The 27,952-nt window shown below is 42.0% G+C and overlaps 1 protein-coding gene across 4 annotated transcripts; it reads right to left on the bottom strand.

Annotated features, from left to right (window-relative positions):
• Positions 1-119: 119 nt before the first annotated feature.
• On the bottom strand, positions 120-13,767 carry LOC122052590 (DNA polymerase delta subunit 4-like). 4 transcript variants are annotated; one of them, XR_006132056.1, is made up of 5 exons: positions 13,604-13,767; positions 13,275-13,519; positions 871-989; positions 580-698; positions 120-322 (listed from the first exon to the last, which is right to left on the bottom strand). XR_006132056.1 is itself a non-coding variant. In XM_042614181.1 (2 exons), the coding sequence occupies exons 1-2, from the start codon at positions 13,716-13,718 to the stop codon at positions 13,284-13,286; spliced, it is 351 nt and encodes a 116-aa protein (XP_042470115.1). In that variant the 5' UTR covers positions 13,719-13,766; the 3' UTR covers positions 13,097-13,283. The 4 variants fall into 4 exon arrangements, 1 of the variants encoding a protein (XP_042470115.1); XR_006132057.1 differs by lacking the exon at positions 120-322 and having other exon boundaries at positions 477-698; positions 871-1,006; XR_006132055.1 differs by lacking the exon at positions 120-322 and having other exon boundaries at positions 477-698.
• Positions 13,768-27,952: the final 14,185 nt, after the last annotated feature.

Genomic DNA, 27,952 nt, shown 5'->3' with positions numbered 1-27,952 from the left:
TCTTCCAGACTGTACATCTTCCATCACCAAACATAACACCAAATATATTCACAATACATTTTTACTTATGCGTTACGTTTTTACAAACTTGACATCACACAATTATTATTCTCCTTATACACTTTTCACTTGGATATCATATTGAATTAAGCGTCGGAGGTCCTGCGCCAGGGACTCTCTCCCTGATTCTCGCTCTAATATTCCCTTCTCTCTCTCTCTCTCTGGTGTGTGTAGAGAAGAAACAGGAGCTCTTTTTTCTCTAGTTTGAAGTCTACTCTCAGGTAACAACAGAGCCACATACCATTGTATATCGTATCCATCGCTTTCAGACAGGATAAGATAATATCAAGATGAATGCTCAAACATTTAGATTTATAAATTCTCAATCATATACAATCCAATAGACTTTAACCATATGAAACCAATTTGTCAAGTCAGAATTGTGTTTGTGCATCTCTATAAGAAACATGAGGCAGTGCAGAAATAACACATGTGAAGGTAATTAAAAATTCAGTATAGTTAAATACAATCTGAAAAAAAAAACTGGAAATTATCATAATAAAATGAATGATTATGCACCTTTAGTTCCTCCATTGTAAACCCCCTCCCAGCTCTTGACTTCGTATTATACTTGAGTGTTGGACATTGAACAACTAGACAAAGGGGAGATCTTCGCAGCTTTCTTAGCTTCTGGCGAGCTGCGATGAAGAATTATGTTATCAGTAGGAACAAGGAAAATAAACCAAAGATGAAAGATCATTTTAGGTTACAAGCTAAAATGAAGAGAATGCATGCATGTTGTAGCTAAAATCTAAAAATATTCTTCTACAAGGCTTGACAAGAGAGATGAGTACGAGAAGAATGGTTCACCATTGCGTCGCCTAATCTTTCAAGCTGGTTGATCGAACCAGGTTCTTGCATAGCTCTGCCAGTGCTTCCTAAAATGCCTGTTTGGTACAACGTTGTTACGCTTCACCATGGCTCACCACCTAAAACCGACACAGAACTGGATCAACAGATTCAATAGATTCAATCAACGACGAAACACTCTGTACAGATTTAAAAGATAATTGCAAACGAATAAGATGTTTTCACAATGGACAAGCACCGACTCTCGATGATACTGAACAAATCTTTTTAACCTTCTTTCACTCACGAAGATCTCAAACAGATAAAAAATAATTAAAAATTGCATCTTCCGCTGTAGATTCGAATCGAAAAGGAAATTTTTAACGCCCAAAACAGAAGCAAAACATGCGCTATAGAACCAAATTCAAATTCTACTAGAACGCTTCTAATATGCAGCAAAGCTTAAGATCGAAAGCAGCGGCCAAAAAAGATCAGACCAGATCTATTCCAAGAAAAACAAAAAATGATATGAAAAGACTGTTGAAATATAAACAAAAGAAATTCAAAAGGAAGGAAAAAAATCAACTGAGACGGAAAACCTGCCTAGGGATCCGAGCCTCGGAAACCCAAAATCTGATGAACAGGATTGGATTTCTTATTTCGTGATGAACCCAAAATCTGTTGAAATCTTGTTTTATTTTATTGATTTTAGTTTTTTTTTAATTTTTATCTTTCTCGATTTTTCTTTTTCTGAAATTCTATTTTCCATTTTACAAATAATTTTTAATTAAATTTTATCTCAAAGGATTTTTATATTACATTACATAATATATTCTATATTTTATATATATTCTTATTATTACATACAATTACATTACACTATACCAACCAATTAGATTCAAACAAAAAAATAAATTAATTTAATTATGTAAAGAGTAACTATAATTTAATAATATCTTTATTGAATTATTAGAAACAGAAAAACATTGATTCATATTTATTCAAGATATTTATTTATTTTATATAGTGAATTTTCAGTATGTTATTATATATCAGATCGAAATTTTTAGTATACCAATAATATTAATTTAGTTTTATATATCTAATATCCTTTAGCTTGTAAAAATACATTATAGGTAAAAACCGAACATACATAAATAACAAATATAAGTTAATAGGTGGTCATGCGATACTACAAATATACAACTTTCTTAACTATGCCACTTATAAATTAATCTATTAACTATAATTTTTAAAAATAATTCATCTCAAAAGTAATAATAACTTCTATATTGTATAAGCTATTTTTAAAAAGAATTTAGTTAGTTTAGAGGTCTATTTCTTCTTAGCATGTATGTAGAGTAGTAACTTTCATAAGGTCAGAGAGATAATCAATCGTCTTAGGCCCAGCTCAATGAAGGACTCATTTTTTTTAATTATATTAAAAAAATGAGAGACATGGATCTTAAATGGTCGTTAAACCTATTCTCATGGCTCCGAGGCATACATCGACGCATGACTCTTCTTTGCACGTAATTTCTTCTTCAATGTTGCTCTTCTTTGCACGCGATTTTTTCTACAATGTTCTTTCTACCAAAGCACGGATCTACGGAATAAAAGGTAACCATAATCTTCTTCTTGGACCATTTTCTTCATCTTGCAACACATGACACTAATTGTAACCTAATTGTGCAACAAGGATCATTTATGCCAACTAATCGCATCGATTCTCGCAGTGATTATCTCACTCGACGTGAGCTGGCGATTGACCTTTGCTCGCGTGACCTAATTGCGTAGCGCGGGGTTGTCGCACGCTACCTCAGTCGCTTGTGGTAATTGCAACCTAATTGCATGGTGGTCACTACTTATCGCTTTGCTACTGCTTGCGGCCACTGCATTGGTCTCAGTATTACAGGATACACTAAATGAGCTATCAATATTATTGATTGAGAAAGAAAGAGTCCGACAATTGAATTATACAGATTTAATAAATTTTTTTATCTTTAATACACCTAGAAGTGTTTATATAATTATTTTAAATATTTATTAACTTTTTATTAATGTAATATATATTTTTTAATCTATTTATATATTTAGTATATATGTTATTTGTAAATTGAACTTTATTATTAGTTATCATAATAAAAGAGTTATTTTTTAATATACGTTTCAGACCCCGTCAAACAGGTATGGCTCTATATGCATGCTAAGAAGAGGTTTAGTTGAACACGAGCCATAAGTAACTCTTTTAAACTCTTTTAATAAGCTTCAAATTATAACGTCACAAGTCCATTATTGATGCTTTTACAGCATCTCCAACGGAAAAAGTTTTCGCAGATTTTTTTTTTTATCCCTACAACATCGAATCAACTCCACATAGGGGTGTCAAAAATGAACCCGACCCGACGACCCAACCCGAGTCGACCCGAAAAAAATCGGGTTCGGGTTGGGCATTTTCGGGTTCGGGTCGGGTTCGGGTTGGAGGGTTGGAGAGTAAAAAAATTTCGGGTTGGGTCGGGTTGGGTTCGGGTTGACCCGGGTTGACCCGGGTTGGCTTAAATATAGGGTTTTGTGGGTTTTTTTAGAGTTAAATCAAATTTTATTTTAAAAATTTAGATGTTTTTATGTATATTAATATCATGTTTGTATGATAATGATGGAATATTGAGATAAAAGTGAAGAATTATAGGGAAAATAGCCCAAAAAAGTCGTTTTGAATCGGATTTTCGGGTTATATGGGTCGGGTTCGGGTTGATCGGGTTGGTCGGGTTCGGGTTCGGGTTGAGGTGTTTTGGGTTGAACTCGGGTTCGGGTCGGGTTCGGGTTGGGTTAAAAAAAAAAAAAAAAAAACTCAACCCGACCCAACCCGACCCGACCCACCCGAATTGACACCCCTAACTCCACATCAAAAGAAAAAATCTCAAATATTTCTCCACTGTCAAAAAAAAGGGGGAAAAAACTCTAAAAACTTATTCAAGGGTCTTTCTTAATTAAAAAAAAAACTTTTTTTTAAAAAAAAGACATGTAGTTGGTATAAAATCATTTATTTTTTAAAAAAAAATCATAAATTTGAGGAGCGGCTCCCACAGTGTATTAGGAGAGCTCATTTTAATTGTCACATATCACAATGGGAGAATTTAGAAATGAGTAAAAAATAAATCAAAATTAATTTACAAAAAAAATTTACAAAAAAAAATTAATTTATTATTTTTTGGACTCACTGTACAATCTGTCCTCTGCCAAAACATCAAGCTAAATAACCAATTATGAAGCTTATAAATTTTTTAAATACTATAACTGAATTGAAATAAAACTACAAATCTACTACCATTCAATCAGTTTTAACTAAATCAACTAGCCTATTTATCAAACCAAATCAAAGATGTAGTATTTTTCAGATTCAATTTTTTTATTTGAATAAAGCAATTAATACCCATGTAATAAAAATTATATCTTTTCTAAAGAAATTTTTATTCTACACCACGAACTTTTGCTTCTCCTTTTGAAATACTTCTATGATTTAAAATTTTATCATCCTACACTCACACTCTGTATGTAGTGTCAAAATAATCCCTAAATTTCCATGAGTATCTATTCGTATGTCTAGGGGTGTAAATGGGCTAAGTTGTTCATGAGTTATTCTAAACTCGATTAGATAAAAACTCACTTAAGCTCGTTTAATGAGACTCATTAAAATAAATAAATCAAACTCAAACTTCATAGTATTCGGCCGGTTAGCTCGTGAACATATTCGTTAAGCTCATGAATCAATTTTTAAATAAAATAATAATAATTTTGATATTAAATTTATATATTTTACACTCTATTTAAGAAATATATAGATAAATATATTTAAAAAATTTATTAGAATAAAATTATAAATTTTAATAAGAATATTATAATTTTTTTTAAATATATAATTTAATTTTTAATAAATATTAAATTTATAATTTATATTTATTAAATTCGTTTAAACTCGATAAAAGTTTGAATAAGTTCGTGAGGCATGAATATATTCGTTAAATAAAACTCGAGCTCGGTTCAATTATAAATAAATTAAACTTAAATATTCAAGAGTTCGATTTGACTATGCTCAATTACACCTCTATTACGTATGTCTATTCATCTCCAAAAGGACATCTTGAAATAGTAATAAAAAATTACAAGGAAACTAAGTTTACTTTTATTTAATATACAAATATATTTTAAAAATAATAAAAAATGGACTATTTCCTTACACCCTGTTTGGAAACAATTTAAGTGAAGGAATTGAATTGAATTCCATTAAGAATTAAATTCTGACCGGAATTGAATTCAATTTCTATGTTTGGAATGAATTAGTGAATAATAGAATTGAGTTGAATTTCTTAATTTGAAATCTATTTGATTTGAATTCCATTCTTATACATTTACCATTTTATCTTTGATCCGGCGGTAAGAATGGGGGACCCACTTCCTGAAGGGTCCCAGCCTGAGGACGGATGGAGGGCTGACTAAGCGGGTAATGGCCGCGTTAAGCAGTTGAGCAGGTCCGAGCGGAGCCAGAGATAACTTAGCCATAGGCTTGGGTTTCCGACGCCAAGGCGGGAGGACTGAATGGCCGAGCGGGTGTCTGCCCGGCTGGAACCGAAGGGCCGAGTGGGTGGTCCGTTCGGCCAGGATAAGGGCGAGGATACAAAGGTTAGCCGAGCGGCCTATTCGTTCGGCTCGGGATATGGGATGTCAGCAAAAGCATGTCTGATGATTATGCTATACACAAGATTTCACGATAGAAGGTCTTGCCGTCACATCATGGAAAGGTCGATACAGTAGCGGCATGGCCTTATGGATGCCCTTTTGACAGACTCATACCAAGGCATGGTCGAAAGCAGGTGGAGAGGTCGATACAGTATCGGTATGACCTTATGGATGCCCTTCTGACAGACCCATACCTGGGCATGGTCGAAAGCAGGTGATTGCTTTGATTGGCGCGCCCAGGCTCCTTCGAGAGGTCTATATAAGGTCTCCATTTCTTTACCGGAGGTACGCTGGTCTGAATCTCTGAAGCCACCTCTTTGTTATTCCTCGCCTGACTTGAGCGTCGGAGGGCCGTCGCCGGGACACCCCTCCCGGCTCGGTTTTGTTGCAGGTTCGCCGGAGCATTCAAGGATCCAGCAGGGCGGGATCAATTTGGCGCCGTCTGTGGGAACGCACCTGCATCCGAGCAGAGGCAATGGACGAGGCTGGAAGACTACATACCGTGGTACTCTCACAAGAAGAGTTAGACGCTATAGTCGAGGCGAGGGCAGCCAAGATAGTGGCGCAGCAAAAGGAGAAAGCACAAGCTGAGCGAGCGCAACAGCAAACAACCTCGGCTTCAGCAGGCGCAAGCAGACCGCCCGGAATATGTTTCAACAGGAGGGTTCCCTCCGGCACTCTTCCGTACTCCCCTAGAAATCGCGCCCGCTCACGGGGAGCAAGGATCTTCATCTGATGAGCCTCCCGTTCGGGATCATAGGAAGGGCAAAGCTCCCCGAGCGAACGCACCGCCCGAGCAGGTTCACCGACAGTTCTCTGAAGCCATACATCGGGATCCGTTACCAAAATATTACACACCACCGCCGATCGGAGCTTACAATGGGACGACCGACCCCGACGATCATTTGGGGAAGTTCGACAGCACCACCACCTTGCATCAGTACTCCGACGGCGTAAAGTGCCGGGTATTTCTCACCACTCTATCGGAATCTGCACATAGGTGGTTTCGGAGATTGCCGGACGGCTCTATCACTAGTTTCCAGGAGTTCCGAACGACATTTCTTCATCACTTTGCGAGCAGCCGACGTTATCAAAGGACAAGCGTCAGCCTGTTCACCATCAAACAAGAACCAAGAGAATCTCTCCGGGCGTATATACAGCGATTTAATCAGGTAGCGGTGGACATCCCCACAGCAACCTCGGAGACAATGGTAAACGCCTTCACGCAAGGCCTCGTGGAAGGAGACTTCTTCCGCGTGCTCATTCGCAAACCGCCCAGAGACTACGACCACATGCTACACCGGGCAAATGAGTATATAAACGTGGAAGAAGCGGAGGCTGCCTGACGGAAGGGAACTCATGCCGAACGTCCGGCCCATGCCGAACGGAAACAGCCCGTTGCCCATCAGCCACCAAGAGGACAAGAGTTGAGGCATCCCGGACACATCATGCGAAGTCCCCGGTGGTCCAAGAGGTAGCGGCCGAGCGGTCAAAGATGAAGAAAAAGAGGGTATGGACCACCCCAATGTTTTGCTCTTTCCATAATACTGACTCCCACAACACCCGCGACTGTCGGGGCCTGCCTTCGATCACCCATCCCGTACGACGGAGTGGCCCGCGCCGACCGGCTATAAATATCCGCGCCGACGAGCTCCGTCGTTAAAGATCGAGAGCCGCGCAGACCGGCTATAAATATCCGCGCCGACGAGCTCCGTCGTTAAAGATCGAGAGCCGCGCCGACCGGCTATAAAAATCGAGTGGAAAACCGACGAGCTCCGTCGTTAAAGATCGAGAGCCGCGCCGACCGGCTATAAATATCCGCGCCGACGAGCTCCGTCGTTAAAGATCGAGAGACGGTCCGGCGTCTATAAACCCTCCGGCCGGGAAACCGGGAGACGAGCCGGCGTCTATAAATCCCTGAGCCGAAGACCGACGAGCTCCGTCGTTAAAGATCGAGAGCCGCGCCGACCGGCTATAAATATCCGCGCCGACGAGCTCCGTCGTTAAAGATCGAGAGCCGCGCCGACCGGCTATCCGCACCGACGAGCTCCGTCGTTAAAATCGAGAGCCGCTACCGACCGGCTATAAAAAGTGGAAAACCGACGAGCTCCGTCGTTAAAGATCGAGAGCCGCGCCGACCGATAATACCGACGAGCTCGGTCGTTAAAGATCGAGACGGTCCGGCCTATAAACCCTCCGTAGGTGGCGGAGACAGAGCATCTATAAATCCACAGTCAGAGACCGACGAGCTCAGTGGTTAAAGATCGAGGCCGTGGCTATAAATATCCGCCGACGAGCTCCGTCGTTAAAGATCGAGAGCCGCGCCTATAAATATCCGCGCCGACGAGCTCCGTTAAAGATCGAGAGCCGCGCCGAAAGTCCGACGAGCTCAGTCGTTAAAGATCGAGAGTCGCGCCGACCGACTATAAAAGTGGGAAACCGACGAGCTCCGTCGTTAAAGATCGAGAGCCGAGGCTATAAATATCCGCGCCGACGAGCTCCGTTAAAGATCGAGACGGTCTATAAACCCTCCTACGGAAACCGGAGACGAGCGTCTATAAATCCACAGTCAAGAAGGCCGACGAGCTCAGTCGTTAAAGATCGAGAGCCGACCGGCTATAAATATCCGCCCCGAGCTACGTCGTTAAGATCGAGAGCCGCGCCGACCGGCTATAAATATTCGCGCCGACGAGCTCAGTCGTTAAAGATCGAGAGCCGTAAATATCCGCGCCGACGAGCTCCGTTAAAGATCGAGAGCCGACCGGCTATAAAAATCGAGTGGAAAACCGACGAGCTCGTCGTTAAAGATCGAGAGCCGCTCCGACCGCTTAAAATCGACGAGCTCCATCGTTAAAGATCGAGGCGGTCCTGCCTATAAACCCTCCGTACGGAAACCGGAGACGAGCCGTCTATAAATCCACGAGCCAAGACCGACGAGTTGTTAAAGATCGAGAGTCGCGCCGAACGGGCCGCCGAGCTCCGTCGTTAAAGATCGAGGGCCCGGGCTATAAATATCCGCGCCGACGAGCTCCGTCGTTAAAGATCGAGAGCCGCGCCGACCGGCTATAAATATCCGCGCCGACGAGCTCCGTCGTTAAAGATCGAGAGCCGCGCCGACCGGCTATAAATATCCGCGCCGACGAGCCCCGTCGTTAAAGATCGAGAGCCGCGCCCGCGACTGTGAGCTTACCGGACGAAACTAAGGACGCCAAATAACGAGCGTTCGCGAGTACTAAGTTGATTAAGTCCGATTGGCCATCAGTTTGCCAATACTTCGCATTCACTGAATGCAAACAGCATAGCCAAGCGCTAAACGATTTCGAGGAAAACAAGTCAACTGATTAACCCGATCGGTCGTCTAGTGGGGAACACGTGGAGCTTAACTGACTCTACGGATAAGCACCAAACAGACAAAAAAAAGGGGGGGGGGCAATGAAGGGCAAACAAAAATACAAGCAAAGGAACACAACTATGCCGAACGGCGCGTACAAAAATTTTACATCCGCATAGCGGATGAAATACAGAAAGTACTTGGAAGAACTCGCCTCACTCCGGGTCCTCAAAATTAAAAAAGGCGTCCGGGATATCGTCAATCATAGCCGCCAGATCTGAAGAGGGAATGCTCAGGTCAGCAGGAAGGTGCCCTCCCTTCTTCAAGTACGCCATGGTGACCTTGACCGCCTCGGCGAAAGTTGAGGAGACGTTGCCACCAAATTTTGCGCCGAACCGCTCCGAGCGGAGGTATTCTTGGCGCGCTGCTGCTAGTCGACTCGGCTCTCCCTCCTTGTACTTTCTGAGCGCCGCCTCCGCTTTAGTGCGTTCAGCTGAGCACCCATCCCGTTCGGCAGTTAATTGGGCTTCCAGATTCTAGGAATGCTGATCTAGGGCTCGGACTTCAACTTTCATCTTGTCCAGATCAGCGATCGCCCGCTTCTTCCGGCTACTGGCGCGCTTCACGTCTGCGTCGCGTTTCTTCACCAATTCTTCAAGTCGAGCCACCTCTGTAGCCAGGTCGGCGGCCTTCTTCTGTTCGGCCTCGCGGGCTTGTTTCTCCCGCTCGGCCGATGGACCCCCCGAGACTTGGAGTTTTCCCATGAGATCCTCCAGCTCGGCCAGCCGATGGCTAGTGGCGATTTGCTCCGCCTAGTGCTGTAAGTGAAATAATAAAATCAGAAACCAAACAGTAGCATGGCGCAGGAAGAAAAATGAACCTACCTGAGTGGCCTGCTGCATGTGATTATCGCCGAGCTGCTTGGGCGTCATGAGGGCCACCCGAATCTGGGCGTCCTCGAAAAGTTTGGCGAGCGGACCCGTCAAGGTTATTTCATGAACGGGGCTTGATGGCCGATCGGCAGACAATAAATATTCCTCCGATGGGAATCGAAGGGTAGTCTTGATGGTCGGGTGGTCGGTCGGCACTCCCTCAGCCGCAGTCGCCTAGCCCGAGGACTCCCCTATGGTTAAAGTCTCACCCATCCGTCGTAAGCGACGACGAGTCCGTGGAGGAGAGCCAGAGGGCTGTGCGGTGGGCGAGGCCACGGGGGTCCTGATCTGCGACGGCGTGCGATCTGGCGAAGCGATCTCGATCGGTGCCGGAAGGCTGGAGTCCCTTCGACGTTTCCGCCGAACTTCCAGTGGTGAATCCCCGGCCTGGGGGACTCCCAGCTCTGCTGGAGCAGAGGAAACAAGATCCGCCTCAACCTCCGTTGAAGCGGCTGGGGTAACTTCCGTTTCAGGGGCGGACTGTTTCCCCCCCTCTCCTGTAGCTGCCGGGCGGCTGGGGATTAGACCCCGCTCGGCGAGTTCTTTTTTGGTAGCCGCCTCAATTTCCACGACTTTCAATTTCAGATGATCAGTAGCCTTGGAGCGCCACATGACTTCAGCTGTAGTAGAAAAAATTAAAATCAGTTAGACAAAAAAGGCGAAGTGAGTAAAGAGTCCTTACCCATGCGGTAGGGAAGATTGGCCCGAACGGGAGATAATCCAAAAATGTACAACACCCCCTTGAGGAGCAACTGGTCGATTTTGTACCGCTGACCGGACAACCAGTTTGCCGCATGGAGGTAGGCTGGATTGCTTCTGTGGGTCGGCACAGCGGTATGCCATTTGGTTCTGAATGCTGGCCGCTCGGGAAGTCGTATATAGAAGAAGAACTCCTTCCAGTGCTTGTTGGAGGTCGGCATATTCTCAAAAAATTTGAAGCCTATTCTACTTTGGAAAATAAAAGTACCCAACTCGGATTGTTTGGGGTAGAAGAAGAAGTGGAATATTTTGGGGTCGAGTGGGATACTGAGCCTAAAGAGGACGACCACCCCGCTCAGCAGCCTAAAGGAATTCGGCACTTGGTCGAGCGGGATGCGAAAATAATTACAAACTTCCAAAACAAAACGATGGATAGGAAATCTAAGGCCGCCCGAATTGGTCCAGAAAAAACAAATGGTGCCGATCGGCGGGTTATGAGGCCGATCGGTCGGGCTGGCTATAATTATTTCATGGTCCATACGTCCGAACAAGACGCCGAGCGCCCTCCTCGTCAAATTTACTCTCCATGGTCATATACCAGGGACTATGAACGTCAACAGCGGGTACGGAAGTGCTCGCCATGACTAAAGTACCAAGAAAAAGAAAGAAGGAAGCCGAAAGAAACTCGAAAACGGAGGACAGAAAGGTTCGCAAGCAAGGGGACGAAAGGAGTTCCCCGCGAAAGGGAAAGGCCGAACGAAAGGAAGGGAGAAGCTTACTGAGGGAAGATGAACGGAGAGGATCACCAGAAGGCCGAAAACCACCAAGAGGCAAGAACTAGGACAACCGGAATGATGCAGCCGTGGGCACCTTCGACGGAGGACGCGCAATTGAACAGAGAATGCGGCGTAAGGGCGAAGACGAAGGCTTTATGCGAACGAGGCTGGTTGGCCTCGTCCGTCGAATGCAGGTCACGAGAGACGAGGTCATCATCTAACCGTCCATTTCAAAACAATCGGCGTCCCATCGTACGGATCATCACCGCCACGCGAGAAGAGCCACGTGGCGCTCTGTCATCAGGCGCAATTAATGCGCCCATACCGCGCATGCTTCGACTTAATGAAAAGGATTTGCGTGATTTTCGAGAAGATTTAGACAAGCAAACAACCACGTTGAGCGCCAAGACATCCAAAATGAAGAGCCGAGCGGCTAAATTTGGCATAAAGGCCGAACGACTCAAGGGATATTATAAGCGACGGTAAGGCGACGACCGCCCGCTCGGACACATAGTCCAGTCAGTCGGACTCACTGCCTCCTTCGACTAGACTTGAAGGGGAGGCAAGTGATCCGTGATAGAATGGGGACCCACTTCAAAGGATCCGCGAGGAGCGGATGGAGGGTCGACTAAGCGGGTAATGGCCGCGTCAAGCAGTTCGAGCGGAGCCAGAGATAACCTAGCCATAGGCTTGGGTTTACGCCATGGCGGAGGGAATGGCCGAAAGGTGTCCGCCCATTGGAACCGAAGGCGGGTGGTCCGTTCGGCCAGGATAAGGGCGAGGATACAAAGGTTAGCCGAGCGACCTATTCGTTCGACTCGGGATATGGGATGTCAGCAAAGGCATGTCTGATGATTATGCTGTACACAAGATTTCACGATAGAAGGTCTTGCCGTCACATCATGGAAAGGTCGATACAGTAGCGGCATGGCCTTATGGATGCCCTTCTGACAGACACATACCTAGGCATGGTCGAAAGCAGGTGGAGAGGTCGATACAGTATCGGTATGACCTTATGGATGCCCTTCTGACAGACACATACCTGGGCATGGTCGAAAGCAGGTGATTGCTTTGATTGGCGCGCCCAGGCTCCTTCGAGAGGTCTATATAAGGTCTCCATTTCTTCACCGGAGGTACGCTGGTCTGAATCTCTGAAGCCACCTCTTTGTTATTCCTCGCCTGACTTGAGCGTCGGAGGGCCGTCGCCGGGACACCCCTCCCGGCTCGATTTTGTTGCAGGTTCGCCGGAGCATTCAAGGATCCAGTAGGGAGCGCCACATCCCCAGCGTCCGTTGACTCCTGGTTTGGACAGGATCAATCTTCATAACTAATCATTTAATAATCAAGTTAAGTATTAGAGAATAGGAAGAACGGATCACACAGTTAAGACAGCAGTATGAAGAAGGTGGCGCACGGGAGTCGGCAGATGAAAAAAAGGGTTTTAAGTTAAAAGGGTAATTAAGTCATTTTAGTTGTTCATGGTAAATTCCTATCCAAATCAGACCATTTTAGGTCTGATTTATTATTCACGTTTTGAATAGAATTAGAATTGAATTTCATATCAAATTCATCTCAAAATTTCATTCAAAACTATGGAATTGAATTCCAATTACCATAAGAATTCAATTCCATAGGATTCCAAACAGGGTGTTAACGGAACGGACGATCGATGAAGCGCAAGGTACAACTATCTTATGCTTATTATAAATGTCCAAAATCTAATGAGCACCACGAAGAATTTCAGGTAAGAAGATGAAATCAACAGAACGAGATCAGCAATGTTCTCGAGCAGAGAAACTTCGATTCCAGCCTACTTAAGCATAAGAAACATAGCAACAGGAACACAGGCAAGAGAAGGGAAATCAACACCAAAACAGCCAGAGACTGCAATCAGCATCACCAAAATGCCTTCTCCGCGCACGCAAAAAGGAAATTATTTTTTATACTTACGTGTTAAATTTAGATTCGTGCATCCCAGAGGCATCCAGCGGCGGCAGCGGACGATTTCAACAGGATAGCCTCCACTTCAGCGGGTGGATTCAGCCCCATGGCGTCCGCCCGCTCCCATCGATCCATCCGGCTGAGCCCGATGCCGGGGCCGTACCTCATGTCCATATCGAACTGCCGCAGCTTCTCGTCGTCCCCCTCGCCGATCCCTGCGGCCAGGTATGCCTTATCGCGCTCCGCATCAGAACCTGTCGTCGATTTAGGGTTGAGAGAGAGAGAGAGCATTAATGGTGAGAAATGGGAAAAAGGAAACCCGGAAGGTAAGAGAGTACCGTGGAACGGGGACGGGACGGGAGATTTCCCAGCGATGCTCCGCTTGGAGGAGGGCTTGGCCACGCCCCCTTTCTTCTTCTGACGATAGAAATTCTTCACGCCGCTCGGCGCCATCACCCCCTCTCGATCGCCGCCTTCTACGATAAGAAAAAAGAGGGATCACCGTCTAGTTATAGCAATGCGCTTTGAGATGGTGCCGTATCTTCGAGATGCAGATTTGAATTTTGAAAAGAGGAGTAAAAAAGATCAGATGAGAATCAATCAGCCCTAGTAGAATCTAGCCGTTGATTTGTTATTTATTAATTTTAGCTATCTGATTTTCAACGAATACTTCTTATTTGATTTTCTTTAACATACGATTTAATCTGGATAAAAATTAAAAAAATATATCTTTATTATTTTTTAATTATATTTTTAAATATTAAATAATACCTCTCAATTTTTCTTATGTTGGAAATTATCTTATTCTATGTAATAATATAGTGTATATATTAGAATATATTAAAGTAAATTGATTTAATATTTTTTAAGTTAGAGTTGTTAATAATATAGTAATCCTTATATAACTTATATAATAATTATAAAATAATTTTATTAAAGTTTAAACAATTTGATTAGTATTTTAATTTAATAGTTTTAAATTAATGTGATCATATATATATTACAGGTATTATTGTTATAATATTAATTTATAAAATATATATTAGCATACTATTTTATTTTTCTTTTTAAAAAAATATTCTATCAACAGAAAAAATAATGGGTAAAAACTAAAATAGCATCCTAGATTATACAAATTATCAAAAGATGTTCTTTAAAAAAACGACAATTTACCAAATCACGCACCTAGATATCTTAATTGACCAAAAGGCGTATGTTACTTTGGTATTTACCAAAGGACGCACTTTTTCAAGTGCACTTCCCTATTTATCCTTCTGACCAATCAAACTTTTTTTTTGTCGCTTTTCTTTTCTCCCTCTTCTCTTTCCTATCTCCTCTTTCATCAACGACATTTAAAATTTAGTTAATTTTTTGATAACATTTTAATACATTTAGATATGCTAAAATAAACTATGAATAACAAATTTGAACTCCTTGCAACATCAGGAATCTACAGGAACTGAAATAGGTGTAATCTGAGGTCTCTAGGTCCATCAACGGGTTTCGGTCAAAATCCACTGATGGACCTAGAGAGCTCCGATTGCACCCATTTCAGTTTCTATGGATTCCTGGTGTTACAAGGAGTTCAAATTTGCTATCCATTATTTATTTTGACTTTTAGAAGATGTTAAAATACAAGAAAAAAGAATCAGCAAAAAAACTTCATTCAAGCCCACGTTGGGCCTGATATGATTCATATCAGGCCTAACGTGGAGTATTTTTACTGATCCTTTCTTCTTATATTTTAACACCTTCTAAAAGTCAAAATAAACAATGGATAGTAAATTTGAACTCATTGCAACATCAGGAATCTACATGAACTGAAATGGGTGTAATCTGAGGTCTCTAGGTCCATCAGTGGGTTTCGGTCAAAACTCACTGATGAACCTAAAGAGCTCCGATTGCACCAATTTCAGTTTCTATGGATTCCTGGTGTTGCAAGGAATTCAAATTTTCTATCCATTATTTATTTTCACTTTTAGAAGGTGTTAAAATACAAGAAGAAAGAATCAGCAAAAAGGCTCTACGTTAGGCCTGATATGAATCATATTAGGCCCAACATGGGCCTGATATGAATTGTTTTTGCTGATTCTTTCTTCTTGTATTTTAATACCTTCTAAAAGTCAAAATAAATAATGGATAGCAAATTTGAACTCCTTGCAACACCAGGAATCCATAGAAACTGAAATGGGTGCAATCGGAGCTCTCTAGGTCCATTAGTAGGTTTTGACCGAAACCCACTGATGGACCTAAAGACCTCAGATTACACTCATTTCAGTTCCTGTAGATTCCTGATGTTGCAAGGAGTTCAAATTTGCTATCCATTGTTTATTTTGACTTTTAGAAGGTGTTAAAATATAAGAAGAAAGAATCAGTAAAAAGGCTCCACGTTAGGCCTAATATGATTCCATATCAAGTCCAATATGGATCTCACTCTATTAAGAATTCTCAATTATTTTAGGAACTCTTCATTTCCAATGTAGCATTTTATTTTGACTTAAATCTCAGTTCATGATGTATGTCTTTGTTGGGGGTTTGAAAAATTATGCGGAAAAACCTTAACTGCTGAATACCTCTTCAAATATGTTGGATTGGATATTGAAAAGTAATGATTTTTGCAATTCCTCTACCTTTTGCTTGATATCTTTTTCCCATTTAAATAATTGACACACTTTTCTTTCAGCCTTCAGAATTTGGAGTGATGTCTCTTTGTCCTTTTCCCTTATTTCTCGTAAGTGATCTCATTTTTTGGATTAATTTTCTTTTACAAAGAAAGAAAAAATAAGTGAGTCATGACTTATTTGCAGTTACATGCTAATAGAAGAATTAGGTCTATCTGGTATTGTGTCAATTCTATTTATTGGAATTATACGTATCTTCTCTTTTTTCAATAACTATACTATGACTATTTGTTCTAAGTGTTTGCATATGTATTTCTTATAGGTAATGAAACATTATACATTCTCTAATTTGTCAGAGAACTCTCAATGTTTTGCTACTGCCTTTTTCCACTTGATTTTATCACTAGCTGAAACATTTATGTAGGAGGATATGCATTGATGCCCTTATCTATTTTTCTACTTAGAGCAATCATAAACACATCATTATGAAATGAAGAGTTCCTAAAATAGTTGAGCATTCCTAATAGAGTGAGATCCACGTTGGGCCTGATATGATTCATATCAGGCCTAACGTTGAGCCTTTTTGCTGATTCTTTCTTCTTGTATTTTAACACCTTCTAAAAGTCAAAATAAATAATGGATAGCAAATTTGAATTCCTTGCAACACCAGGAATCCATAGAAACTGAAATGGGTGCAATCGGAGCTCTCTAGGTCCATCAGTGGGTTTTGATCGAAACCCACTAATGGACCTAGAGACCTTAGATTACACCTATTTCAGTTCCTGTAGATTCCTGATGTTGCAAGGAGTTCAAATTTGCTATCCATTGTTTATTTTGACTTTTAGAAGGTGTTAAAATATAAGAAGAAAGAATTAGCAAAAAGGCTCCACGTTAGGCCTGATATGAATTTTTTTTGTTGATTCTTTCTTCTTGTATTTTAACACCTTCTAAAAGTCAAAATAAATAATGGATAGCAAATTTGAACTCCTTGCAACATCATGAATCCATTGAAACTGAAATTGGTGCAATCGGAGCTCTCTAGGAAGCCCTTCCATCCTTCCTTAGCAATGATAAGGGGACTTACACGCATGCGCGGGCCAAGCCTAAATCGAGTGGATTTGGGGGGTTCGAGCCGGAAATCCATAAACCGGGCGTCACGTGCGCGACATTGGTTTTTGACCCTTAAACCCTAGAGATGACTTCTCCAAGTTCTTAAGAGCCTTTTCCAAAGTATCAAGTCTTGACCTCAAGACTTGATTCTCCTTCTCTAATACCTCAATTTTTAATTTTTCACTTTTCTTTGAGGTATTCCTAGGCATGTGTCTAGTTGTTTTGGGGTTTCTACCTAGATTTTCCTTAACTTTAGATGAATTAATCCTAGGGTTGGTATTTCTAGTGTTGTCCTTATCTAGGTTAGCATGTTTGGCTCCTAAGCTCATGTATTGATTCCTAAAGTTAACATGTTTATCATTCTTGACAATAGCAATAAGGCTACTAGCATGCATCCTACTAGAATTGCAAGAATGTGCCTTAGAGATTACCTTAGGGTTTGCCTTAGCTCCCCCTATCGATGTGCTTGGTCTCTTGTCCTTGTGAGATTGCCTTCCCCTCGGACATTGGCTCCTATAGTGTCCCTTTCACTTGCATTGGAAGCACACCACGTGCTCCTTGCCTTTGCGTGTCGGGACTCCGGCTTCCTTAACTTTTGGTGCCGGTGGAGTCTTCCTAATCCTCCTTGGACACTTACTCTTGTAGTGCCCAAATTCCCTACACTCAAAACACATTATGTGTAATTTGTTTGAAATTAAATGGCTTGAGTTACCTAGGGTTGAGGATGAATGAAGACTTTCTTCTTCATCCCTTCCGGAGGTAGAAGCTTCTTCCTCTTGCTCCATTCTTGAAGAAGAATTCTCCTCCTCTTCTTCTTTAGATGTTGAGTGGCCCTCAACTTCTAAATCAACATCTCCATGAAGTGAGCTACTTAGCTCACTTGACTCCTCTTCATGACTTGAAGTGGAGCTCCCCTCATGGAACTTGGCCAAATTGTTCCACAATTCCTTGGCATTGTTGTAACCACCTATCTTACATAATATATCGTTAGGTAATGAGAATTCAAATATTTTCATTACCTCGTCGTTGACTAGGGATTGGTGGACTTGTTCCTTGGTCCACTTCTTCTTCTCTAGGGTTTCTCCTTTCTTGTCCATCGGAGGCTTGAACCCTAATTGAACACAACTCCAATTTTCAAGGTTAGTCATAAGAAAATATTTCATTCTTACCTTCCAAAATGCGAAGTCGTCGCGATCGTAGAAAGGTGGAATCGTGACATCTTCTCCGAATAGATCCATTCTCTAGCTCGTGCTCCCCCGGGTGTTGATCCAACGAAGAGCGACCTCGCTCTGATACCACTTGTTAGGATCGATGGACTTGGCTAGAGAGGGGGGGTGTGAATAGCCGCCCCAAATCGTTCATTTCTTTCTACAAATCAAGGTTAGCGTAGCGGAAATAAACAATAGAAACGACAACGGAGAATAGCAAACCTCAAACTCGTTGATGTAACGAGGTTCGGAGATGAAACTCCTACTCCTCGGCGTGTCCGTAAGGTGGACGAAGCCTATCAATCCGTCGGTGGATGAGTCCCCGGAAACCCGGCTAATAATCACTCCTTCTGGGTGGAGAAACCTCGCCACAATGTTTTGCAACTGCAAGATGAACAGGAGTACAAGAATACAGCAAGAAACTAAGTACAATACACAAATGTAATAACCCTAGCTTGCCTTCTTGTCGACTGGTTGAAGCAGCAACTTCACGAGACGCCTACAACAACAGGAACCCAGTCGAAGAAGCTCACACGAAGCTTCGGAACTCAGCAAGGCTCAAGAGCACACCAGCAGCTCAGTAGAAAGAAAAAGGAAGAAGAGTTTAGAACAGTAGCTCCTCAATCCCTTTTATAACCTGCGAAGAAGACACAGAAGAAACTAGCCGTTGCTACGCAACGGCTAGGATGTGGACCGATCAGGCTTCATCCTGATCGGTCCACAAGGGTCCTGATCGGTCATAAGACCGATCAGGCCCTTCCCTGATCGGTCATGGAGACCGATCAGGTCCTTCCCTGATCGGTCCCATGACCGATCAGGTCCTTTCCCTCCCGAAGGTGATCTCCTTCTGATCGTCTACTGATCGATCACTGATCGGTCTGCTGACCGATCAGATAAGCAATAGAACACCAAGGTTATTTTGGTATGATAAAAATCGAAGAGGGCCTTATAGGGTCCAGGGTTTAAACTTCCCCTAAACCCTACTTGGTCTGAAACTAACTCTGAACAAGGCTCAAAACGGCTAACGAAAGCTCACTAAGTCCGTCCAGAGAACGAGCTACCGAGCCCTCTCCGACTTTGCCCGGTCCAGAGAACGAGCTACCGAGCCCTCTCTGACCATAGTCCGGAGAACGAGCTACCGAGCCCTCTCCGACTTCGTCCGGTCCAGAGAACGAGCTACCGAGCCCTCTTTGATCATAGTCCGGAGAACGAGCTACCGAGCCCTCTCCGACTTTCCGTGCTAATTCTCCATCTTGGTCTTCTCCGTGCCAAGTCTCCATACTTGGACTTTTCCCCGTGCCAAGCTCCCTGCTTGGACTTTTCACCAGATGTCTGGTCAACCTTGACCCATTTGGATTTCCTTGCTGCTTCACTTACTGGGACTTCCAAACCGCCTAGCTTCACTCACTAGGTCTTTTACCCGGCTTCACTCAGGTTTTCCCATCTGGCTTCACTCACCAGGACTTTCCACTGCCCGGCTTCACTCACCGGACTTTCACTTTCACCTAGCTTCACTCACTAGGATTTTCACCGCTTCACTCACCAGGATTTCCATTGCCTGGCTTCACTCACGGGATTTCTTCCTGCTTGGCTTCACTCACCAGGACTTTCCGAACTGCCTAACATCCCAGTTAGGACTTCCCAGTCAAGTATCCGGTCAACCTTGACCTACTTGACTCTTCTTCATCCAACCTGATCAGACCCTGATCAGTATCTCTCCACATGGACAACTGCACATGCATTGTCCATGTCTACATGTCTTTCTGTATTGTCAAACATCGAAACCATGACCAAGGTTTACGCTTGGTCAACTAGGTCAACCTTGACCTACTGGAAATTGCACCAACATATAATCCATGAGGTAACTGCTCCATATAGTTCTCAATCCAACGGTATAGCAGAACGAAAAAATCGAACCCTTGAAGATATGATTAATTCCATGTTAGGCAGTTCTGGGTTACCCAACTTTATGTGGGGGGAGGCTCTATACACTGTATGTCATGTGCTAAATTGAGTCCCAATGAAGTCAAGGGATAAAACACCATATGAGCTTTGGAAAGGCCGAAGGACAAGTTTGAAATATCTTAAAGTGTGGGGGTGCCTTGCAAAGGTATTAGTACCTGAACACAGAAGGAAAAAACTTGATCCAAAGACCGTAGATGGTATCTTCTTGGGTTATGCTCAAAATAGTATTACATATAAGTTCCTGATTATTAAATTAGAAATTCCTAGAATAGATGCAAATATTATTGTAGAACTTCGCGATGCTACATTTTTTGAGGATATATTTCCTATGAAGACGAGAACACCTCAATCTAGTATTCCTACTAGAAATGAGCCTTCTTCTGTAGATGTCCCACTATCCGTAGTGGGTACACCTTCCTCAAGTCACTTTAGATTAGATGAATCTAGTGAGTATACAGAACCAAGAAGAAGCAAGAGGCAACGTGTGTCTACGGATTTAGGCCAAGACTTTATCACCTATAATATAGAAGGTGATCTTGTGACATATAGAGATGCTATGACTTCTCCTGAAGCTAAACACTGGAAAGAGGCTATTAAAAGTGAAATGGACTCTATTATCTCTAATGCCACTTGGGAGTTGGTAGATTTACCTCCTGGGTATACCACTATAGGATGTAAATGGGTGTTTAAGAGAAAACTAAAACCTGATGGGTCAGTAGATAAATTCAAAGTCCGCCTAGTTGCTAAGGGATTCAAACAAAAAGAAGGGATTGACTATTTTGACACTTATTCTCCTGTTACCAGAATTACTACAATCCGAGTGTTAATCGCATTAGCATCCATATATCATCTTGAGGTCCATCAAATGGATGTCAAAACGGCATTCCTGAATGGAGATCTAGAAGAAGAGATATATATGGATCAGCCTGAGGGATATGTAGTCTCTGGAAATGAGAATAAAGTCTATAGGTTAGTCAAATCTCTTTATGGTTTGAAGCAAGCCCCAAAGCAGTGGTATGAAAAATTTGATAGAGTTATGCTATCGTTTGGCTTTGAAGTAAATGACTCTGATAAATGTGTGTATGCTAAAATGAAAGATGATAATTGTATTATCCTATGCTTATATATAGATGATATTCTACTATTTGGAACTAACCTTTCTATTATTAATGAGACTAAGGTCCTCTTAAGTGGTAAGTTTGATATGAAGGATATGAGTTGTACTGATATGATTTTAGGGCTGAAGTTGACTCGTTCAACTGATGGAATAACAATTTCTCAGTCACTCTATATTGAGAGAGTATTAGAGAAATATGGTTATAGCCAAGTTAAATCTGTTGTCACACCATATGACCCTTCAAAAACTCTCCACAAGAATAATAGTGGTGTGACAGTGTCTCAATTAAGATACTCACAAATAATAGGTAGTCTAATGTATTTAGCTAATTGTTCTAGACCTAATATTTCTTTTGCTATAACGAAATTGAGCAGGTTTACCAGCTATCCGGACAGAATGCATTGAGATGCATTAGACAGAGTACTCAGATACCTAAAACGTACTATATCATTGGGCTTGTGGTATGGGAGATTCCCTGCAGTCCTGGAGGGATATAGTGATGCTAGTTGGATAGCAGACACTGCTGAGTGTAAAGGCGTTACTGGTTATGTCTTTACACTTGGAGGCGGTGCAGTTGCTTGGAGGTCTGTTAAACAGACGATTATATCCCGTTCTACATCTGAGGTAGAATTGTGTGCTTTAGATACCACAGTAACTGAAGCTGATTGGCTTAAGGGTCTTCTTTCAGAAATTCCCTTGATGGTAAAGCCAATGCCTTCTATTTCAGTACACTGTGATAATCAAACAACAATAGCTCAGATTAGAAGCTCCAAGTATAACCAGAAACAGAAGAGACATGTACGAATAAGATTGAAGTCTATTCGTGAGCTAGTGTCTCTTGGAGTGGTGCCAATGGACTTCGTAAGTTCAAAAGACAATATTGCTGATCCACTTACAAAAGGACTTGATTCTGAGAAAATCAAGAGATCCAGTAAGGGAATGGGACTGAGGCATATCCTGGTTTCATCTATAACGACAACCCAACCTATTTGATTGGAGATCCCAAGAAGTAGGTTCATTGTGGTATAAACAAGTTATAAGGTTGAACCGTAAGTATCAAATTGATTGAGATGTAATCTCATAGTCTCTTCCCTGGATAGATGCTTGACTGCTAGTAAGGATGAGCTTGGAGGCTCTTAATGAGTTCAATGTCTTATTGACAGGATGCTTGCAGTACATCCTTGGAGAACTCACCTATGTAAGTGTAACTGTGTGGCCGCAGTGTGGGGGGTCTAGGCAACTCCCCTTAGCACTTATAAAACAAGATTCGGTGGCATGACCGTAATGCACCAACCCAGAAGGATTCAACCGTCGCCCGTGATGAGTTGTTACCATTTGACTTCACATATAAAAAGGTTTAAGTTCAAGACCTAGTTCACTTCAAACCTATGTGAATAAGATTGGTGTACTTAGGTAAAAATTTAAACCGGAAGGTATTTTCACTAAAAGCTCATTGCAACCTAGCCTCAGGACATATTTTTTTATTTTTTGTTTTTAACCGAAATGATTTGAATTTATGGGGGATTGTTGAATTTTGTTTTAAATTCAAAGCATTTTTTTTTGTAGTGTTTTTAGTCCCACATTGCTAAGTGGAGAAGCTTGGAAGGGCTTATACAGGAAGCTCTTCTATCCTTGCTTAGCAATGATAAGGGGACCTACATGCATGCGCGGGCCAAACCCAAATCGAGTGGATTTGGGGGGTTCGAGCCGGAAATCCATAAATCGGGCGTCACGTACGCGATTAACGCGCGCAGGGGGTGCAAATCCCCAGCCCGTGGGCCTTGCGCTCACGGGCGGCCCAGTCTGTTTTTGCTGATTTGGTTCAGTCTGAACCAAACTAGTTTGGTTTCAGGTTTGGTTTTTCGATTTTGTTCCGCTCGTGAGGAAGGGACGCGGACGCGACACTGAGACGCGTTTCCTCGCTAGCGAAGCAGTGCTTCGTATCTTCTCAGAGTGAATACAAGGGGACTTGCAGCACCTCTATTCTTCACTCAAGCCTCGAGCTTTCTCCTCCTTCTCCCTTCTCTGTGCGATTCACTCTGCACGGTTTTCTGCTTTCTTCTCGTCGAGTTTTTCGCTGCTTTCTTGTCCTGAGGCTTGGTCTTCCGGCGATCTGAGGTTGGGTCCGAGTGTAGCGTCCGTTTTGGAGTGCACCTACGGACGAGACGAGCGGTTGTCGGATCTTGGGAGAATTTTGCCGGAGAGCCTTTGCACCGTGAGGCGGCAATAAATTCTCTAAGGACAGTCGGCGTGCCGACGCTTCAACCGGATAACTATATTCTAAACCCTACTCCTTTATTTATCTGTCTATTGCATGCTATTTTTTGTGCGAATATTATACTGCTTATATTGCTTCATTTTACAACATCAACATCCTCACAAATATCTACACTAGAATCATGAGATTTGTACCACTCTTGTTCAAAACACTTGTATGTCTCAGGAGTATAAATGCAACTTGCATGCTTTAAAATTTCAATTGGATACACTAAACATGGAATACTTGTATTTGCTCTAAAATCTACTTTTAACTCCTCATATCGACGATCATCAAGCAGTCTTTGGAAGTTATTGAAAAAGTCTAAAAACTTGTGTTGATAAGTGACATACCTTTTCAAAATACTATTCATGCTCTCACTTCTTTAGGTTGTAGTCATATCCGCACAAAACATCTGTTGTCCATATACTAAAGCTCATTTTTCCTTTATGCGAAACAAACGTCTCAATCATTCATTGTCTTCAAGTGCATACTTGGTCAACATCATTTTCCAAGCTGAAATAAAATCTTCCTTTTCATCATAATCATATATACATGAAGAAAAATCTTTAGTAAACTCTTTGAAATCAGAAAAAACTCCACTCAAATATATTGCTGCATTTGATAAATGTGTCAAATACACAAACGATGATGTGTTTTAGGCCATCTGGAAGCTAAAGCCTTTGCCATTGCTGCATCTTGATCTGTAAGAATAGTTATTGGTTTTTTCTCACACATAGCTTTGGTAAATGTATCAAACAACCACTCAAACGTCAAAGATGTTTCATCATATAATAAAGCTACACCAAAAATTATAGATTGCTTATGATGATTAACACCTACAAACAATGCAATTGGATGACCTTCATTATTCTTCCTGTAAGTTGTGTCAAAGCAAACATCTCCAAAATTTTCATAATCAGTTCTCATCTTAGCATCACACCAAAAAATATTAGTTATCAAATCATCTTCATCAACTTGAATAGCATAAAAAAAGTTGGGATCGTCAAACTGCATTTTCTGTAAAAATTCCAATACACCTCCTGTATCACCAACTCTCATATTTCTTGTTCTTTTGGATCGCAAGTAGTTTTTGTAATCTTCAGAAATAAAACCTAAATTCTCTTTCCCACCTACTTGTCTCACCATAAGATCATGAGATGTTTTTAGAGGGATTCTCACATCACTTGTCATCTCAATCTATATCGCCGCAGAAGAAGATATATTTCTATGACATCTATAGAGGCGAGTTTTGTTTAGACTTGAAAGATAATGATTATGCTCTTTAACAAATTGCTCCACAAGCAAGTTGCCATTTTTTCGACAACTAATCTTCATTTTAGCCTCACAACCAAACCTTGTTTCAGGACGACTTGATTTCACATAAATATCTCGTTTGTCTTTTCCACTTTTACCTTGCGCACTACAACAAAAAATTCTGTTAACTAATTTACCCGATTTATCATTGTGGCTTTTGCTCCTTCTTATGCCAAATCCAACTTGTTTAGCATATTTCAAATAAAATTCATAGGCTTCTTCTTCTGTCTTAAATTTCATACCCAGTTTTGGTATCAATTCTTCTATGATAGATGGGTTAGAACTCATCAATAACATGGTAGAGTCCATACCCTCATCAATAACATCAAACTCATCATCCCGACAGTCTTTGTTTGCATCAAAAGTCAACCTACGACAACTCGTAGATTCAACCAATGACAACTCTATGATAATTATAATTAGACCTGACAAAAAAACAACAAAGAAATATATATATTCATAATATTAGGTGCAAAACGAACTTATGCCGTATCAAGAAAATGAATTGGAGCAACCGCTAAAGCAAGGAGTTCTCAAAGTAAGAACATATAATAGACTCGAATTCCTCTCATTAACTATAGATGTCTGAGTGAAAACATGCTAACTACAAAGTTTCATGAGTTAATAAATGACAAAGAAGTGTCTGGGGCTGAGCTAGTTTATTCAATGTAATAGTTTGCCAATGTATTTTGATAAACCTTTGATCTCGAAAGGTTCTAATGCATGTTGGTAATAGAGAGTTATTTTATTACTTCATGCATTACTGCAATCCTCATTTGAATATCTTTTGCAGTAGCCACATATAAATTATGTCCCACGGGACAGCAATCAGTGTTTATACTTCAAATAAAGAAAATTCAAGGACTAAGTTTTCAACCCTTCATTTATAGAATTCTTGGTGGAGTGATTTCTTTACACGATCGAGGCATTTCTGAAGTCAGAAAAATGGTGGAGCTATGACAACGGTGGAGGACGACGATGGAGATACAGACCTGCTTTAGTTGACGAAGGGAGGGGAAGTCGGAGCTACTGCCGTCGACGAAGGGAGGGGAAGTCGGAGCTGCTTTTGTCGATGAAGGGAGGAGACGCCGGAGTTGCTGCCATCGACAAAGGGAGGGGAAGCCGGAGCTGCTTTCGTCGACCAAGGGAGGGGAAGCCGGAGCTGCGGCGGACCACGTCGAAGATGGCTGCTGGGAGTTGCCGACGCCGAAGGCTTTTTAGGGCACAAAAAAGTAAAACACGGGATGGAATAACAGGAGGGTAAAGTAAGTCACGGGAAAAGCACGTTTTTGACACTGCTTAAAATTTTGTCGTTTAGCAAATGGGACACCGGGACAGACATTTCTCGGGACAGAGGATCCGAACTCCATAACTGGTTGTCACTACTTGTAGAGGCTGACGAGTGACGAGTACAATATTGTGTTGTATAATTAGTACTAATAATTAAATTTAAATTTTGATGGTGATAAATAAGTTAAAATTAGATATTGTATTTTATAATATATTTATCAAGTGTGTAATATTGAAAGATTTGATATGATCTAACACCAAGCTGAAATCCAATTGGGTTGATAACTAGCATAGGAAGATTAAATATGTTGATATATGACAGGAAGTCTAGTTGGTCTGCGAGACCTGACAACTGCTAAAGTCCAGATGGGACATTGGCAGGAAAACCTTGTGGATCAAAAATCAACAAGTCAATAAATAGTAAGGTAAACACTAAAAGAGAGTGACTCAGTGAGGACTCATTCCCGATCGAGGGGATAGTAGGTGCTGGTTTGATCTAGTATTTCAGCGAAATCCAAAGTCAAGATCGAACAGTCCCGAGATTGTCAAAACATTTATTTTTTGTTGTGCTAACTTTATGGTGCAAGAAAGCGAAAACTGGAACAAGGGGTTCCATAAGCCCAAACAAGGTCGAGGTGCTCAGAGATTCGAGCGCCTAGAATGAGTCCAGGTGCTTGGATTGCCCTAAACCCAGCTACTAGTGTAGATGAGTTGGCTCACTCTGATTGTCCGACGTTTATCAGCATTCAAGCACCCAGGGGTGGTCCAAGCATCCGAAAGTGGATAAAGGCTATTGAATAAAAATTTGCCAAGGTATAGTCGCATTAGCGATCCAGGTACCCCGAGGGTGGTCCAGGCGCCTAGAGGTAGATAATCCAGTGACAAAGCAAGATCGAATAGACCTCAATCTTGGCACTCGGGGGTGATCCAGGTGCCTAGAGGTGGATAATCCATCAACAAAGCAAGATCAAATATACCTCAGTACCGGTGCCTGGGGGTGATCCTGGCGTCCGGAAATGCCTATAAAAGGAACTTATAACAACAACCTCATAGATCAATCTTTTATGCGCTTACTCAATCATCTGGTTGCTCCGACTACGTGCAAAACTATTGTGTTGTTGTTGTGCTACTACTCTATTACATTAAATCGCTACCAGCAGACCGACACTAATACATGAGTACTTCCACTTTGACATTTTCGTGTTGGGTGACAATTTAATTTAAAGTCATTTACTTTATTACTAAGGAAGTGCTCTTTGTACTAGTTGATTACTCTACTGGAGTTCATCGGTGGAGAATATTAGTGGATTGTCATCGATAGGTTCAAGGGGTCTGGGTCTTGGAGTAAGAATCATCGAAAGCTCCGAACTAAGTAAATTGATCGTGCTCCTATTATAACAGCTACGACTAGCTGCTATAACATGTGATGGTGTTCTCCTTCATCCATTTGGATTCCTCATTTCCCTTTGAAGCTACGGTCAATATCAGTTCTTCAATGGGCCCGCTCCTAGTGCCTTGTGAATCAAATCTTGTCAGGCGGGGACCAACGTTGTCAGCGTGACCCCTTGTCAAGTTAATGAGGGGATGAAGTGTGAGGCTCGTGTATATGCACAAGAGAGTGAAAGATCTTGAAGAAGACAAAGAGAGTTGTCCTTGCATGAGAGAAGAAAATCATACCTCTACTTACCTTCATGGAATCTTATATAGCCGCGAAGGTGAAAGATTCAGGTAGACCAATACCACCACTCAAAGCCCTAAGTGGATCATGTGGACGACCACATGGGCAAAGCATCGTCCGCTGG

The sequence above is a fragment of the Zingiber officinale genome, chromosome 3A (genome assembly GCF_018446385.1).
Source record: "Zingiber officinale cultivar Zhangliang chromosome 3A, Zo_v1.1, whole genome shotgun sequence".
In the NCBI taxonomy this organism is placed as follows: Eukaryota; Viridiplantae; Streptophyta; class Magnoliopsida; order Zingiberales; family Zingiberaceae; genus Zingiber; species Zingiber officinale.
The sequence above is the reverse complement of the archived record's forward strand: the minus strand, read 5'-3'. Positions and strand labels throughout refer to the sequence as shown.

What these genes read in the sequence shown, in the direction of transcription:
- LOC122052590 (XM_042614181.1), bottom strand. Translation starts at nt 13,718, where the DNA reads ATGGCGCCGAGCGGCGTGAAGAATTTCTATCGTCAGAAGAAGAAAGGG. An exon ending in CGTCCCGTCCCCGTTCCACG is followed by an intron (nt 13,520 to 13,603) that starts GTACTCTCTTAC and finishes AATCGACGACAG; the next exon opens with GTTCTGATGCGGAGCGCGAT.